This window comes from Trichechus manatus, unplaced genomic scaffold (genome assembly GCF_000243295.1).
Source record: "Trichechus manatus latirostris isolate Lorelei unplaced genomic scaffold, TriManLat1.0 scaffold00013, whole genome shotgun sequence".
Classification (NCBI taxonomy): domain Eukaryota; kingdom Metazoa; phylum Chordata; class Mammalia; order Sirenia; family Trichechidae; genus Trichechus; species Trichechus manatus.
This window is the reverse complement of record NW_004443949.1, coordinates 2,770,484-2,771,833: the sequence shown is the minus strand read 5'-3', so window position 1 is coordinate 2,771,833 and position 1,350 is coordinate 2,770,484. Positions and strand designations below refer to the sequence as shown.

The 1,350-nt window shown below is 41.3% G+C and overlaps 1 protein-coding gene across 1 annotated transcript in view; it reads right to left on the bottom strand.

Moving 5' to 3' along the window:
* Positions 1–1,350, bottom strand: part of DCT (dopachrome tautomerase) — a 41,887-nt gene that overhangs the window by 3,087 nt on the left and 37,450 nt on the right. The window contains exons 6-7 of the mRNA XM_012554141.2: positions 848–863; positions 148–349 (exon numbers count right to left, since the gene is read on the bottom strand). Coding sequence (XP_012409595.1) covers positions 148–349; positions 848–863 — 218 coding nt within the window. The remainder of the gene's footprint in view (positions 1–147; positions 350–847; positions 864–1,350) is intronic.

Genomic DNA, 1,350 nt, shown 5'->3' with positions numbered 1-1,350 from the left:
GGAGAGAAGGCAGGAACAAAGGAAGGAAGGAGGGGAGAGTTAAGGATGGAGGCAGGGAAGGAGGGAGAGGAGAGGGAGGAAGAAAAGAAAGAAAGAGCTCCTTTAAAACATAAATGAATCACCCTATTTAAAAGCTGTATTAGTTACCTGTCAGGTCAATGGCATAGCTGTAGCCAAGCTGGTCTGCAGTTAGAAAGAGTTCCGCATTAGTTACCGGAGGGAAGAAAGGCACCATGTTATACATCCGATTGTGGCCAATGGGCGCCAGCTCCTGAGGCCAGGCATCAGCAGAAGGCTTAAACCTTTTCATCCACTCATCAAAAAGGGCATCAGTAAAGGAATGAAGGACCTGCAAGACAGTTGAGCATACTATTAAATGTTGTTTAGTCTGCTCCAATCAGATTCCCAAGCTTTCTGGAAAATGGACGTGGATTCTTCTTGACATAAGGAACTTCTATCTATCCTTAATGACATACCTACTGGCATTTTTAGTTTTCAAGGATGTATGACATCTCTCTCCAAGTAGGATTATAAACCACTTTGTCAAGTGAACAAATGAAAGTTAACCTTGTAGATTTAACACTGGTATGGGCACCTTTGAGGCCTTCAACAAATACATGCTAATTTATTAATTTCAGAGAAAAGGCAAGTATGATGAGATAAATATTCTAGTCAATATTTAGACTCTAGTTTTATGAGCAGGGAAAGAAGAGAGGTTGTGTTTACCAGCATCCTAGTACCGCGGGGCAGTGAAAGAAAGAAAATCCCCAAAATGGGTTTTCAAATTTTTGTCACTATTTTATCTGCTCATTTTATAACCCTCTCAATTTTGAATTCTTGGTGTTACGTCATGAAAAGAAAGTCTGAAAATGTAATACATATAGTGTTCATTTTTACTTTCTCGAGGAAGTTGTTAAAGCCCTTTTCAAATACAATAATTATTACATGTTTTAAAATATTAGCAGTACAATTTCCACATTTATAGCCCTGATTTTGCAACAGGATGTACGTGTGAGAGGTCAGCTCGGCCTTCGTGGCTGGGAGTTGAGTTCGTCTTTCACTCCCTGGACTGGAAGCTCAGGAGCTCAGGGACAGTGTCTGCTTTTCTTGGCCTGTCACATGGAGGAGGGGGACTTATTTCCAGAAATACTCGTTAAATGAATTCATTCATCTGTTCACCACTACACCTTGTACACACCCCAATTATAGTAGATGCCATCGAGTCAGCTCTGACTCATGTGTGTCAGAGTAGAACCGTATGCTCCAGAGGATTTTCAATAGCTGATTTTTCAGAAGCAGATCTCCAGGCCTTTCTTCCAAAGTGCCCTGGGTGGACTCGAACCTCCAACC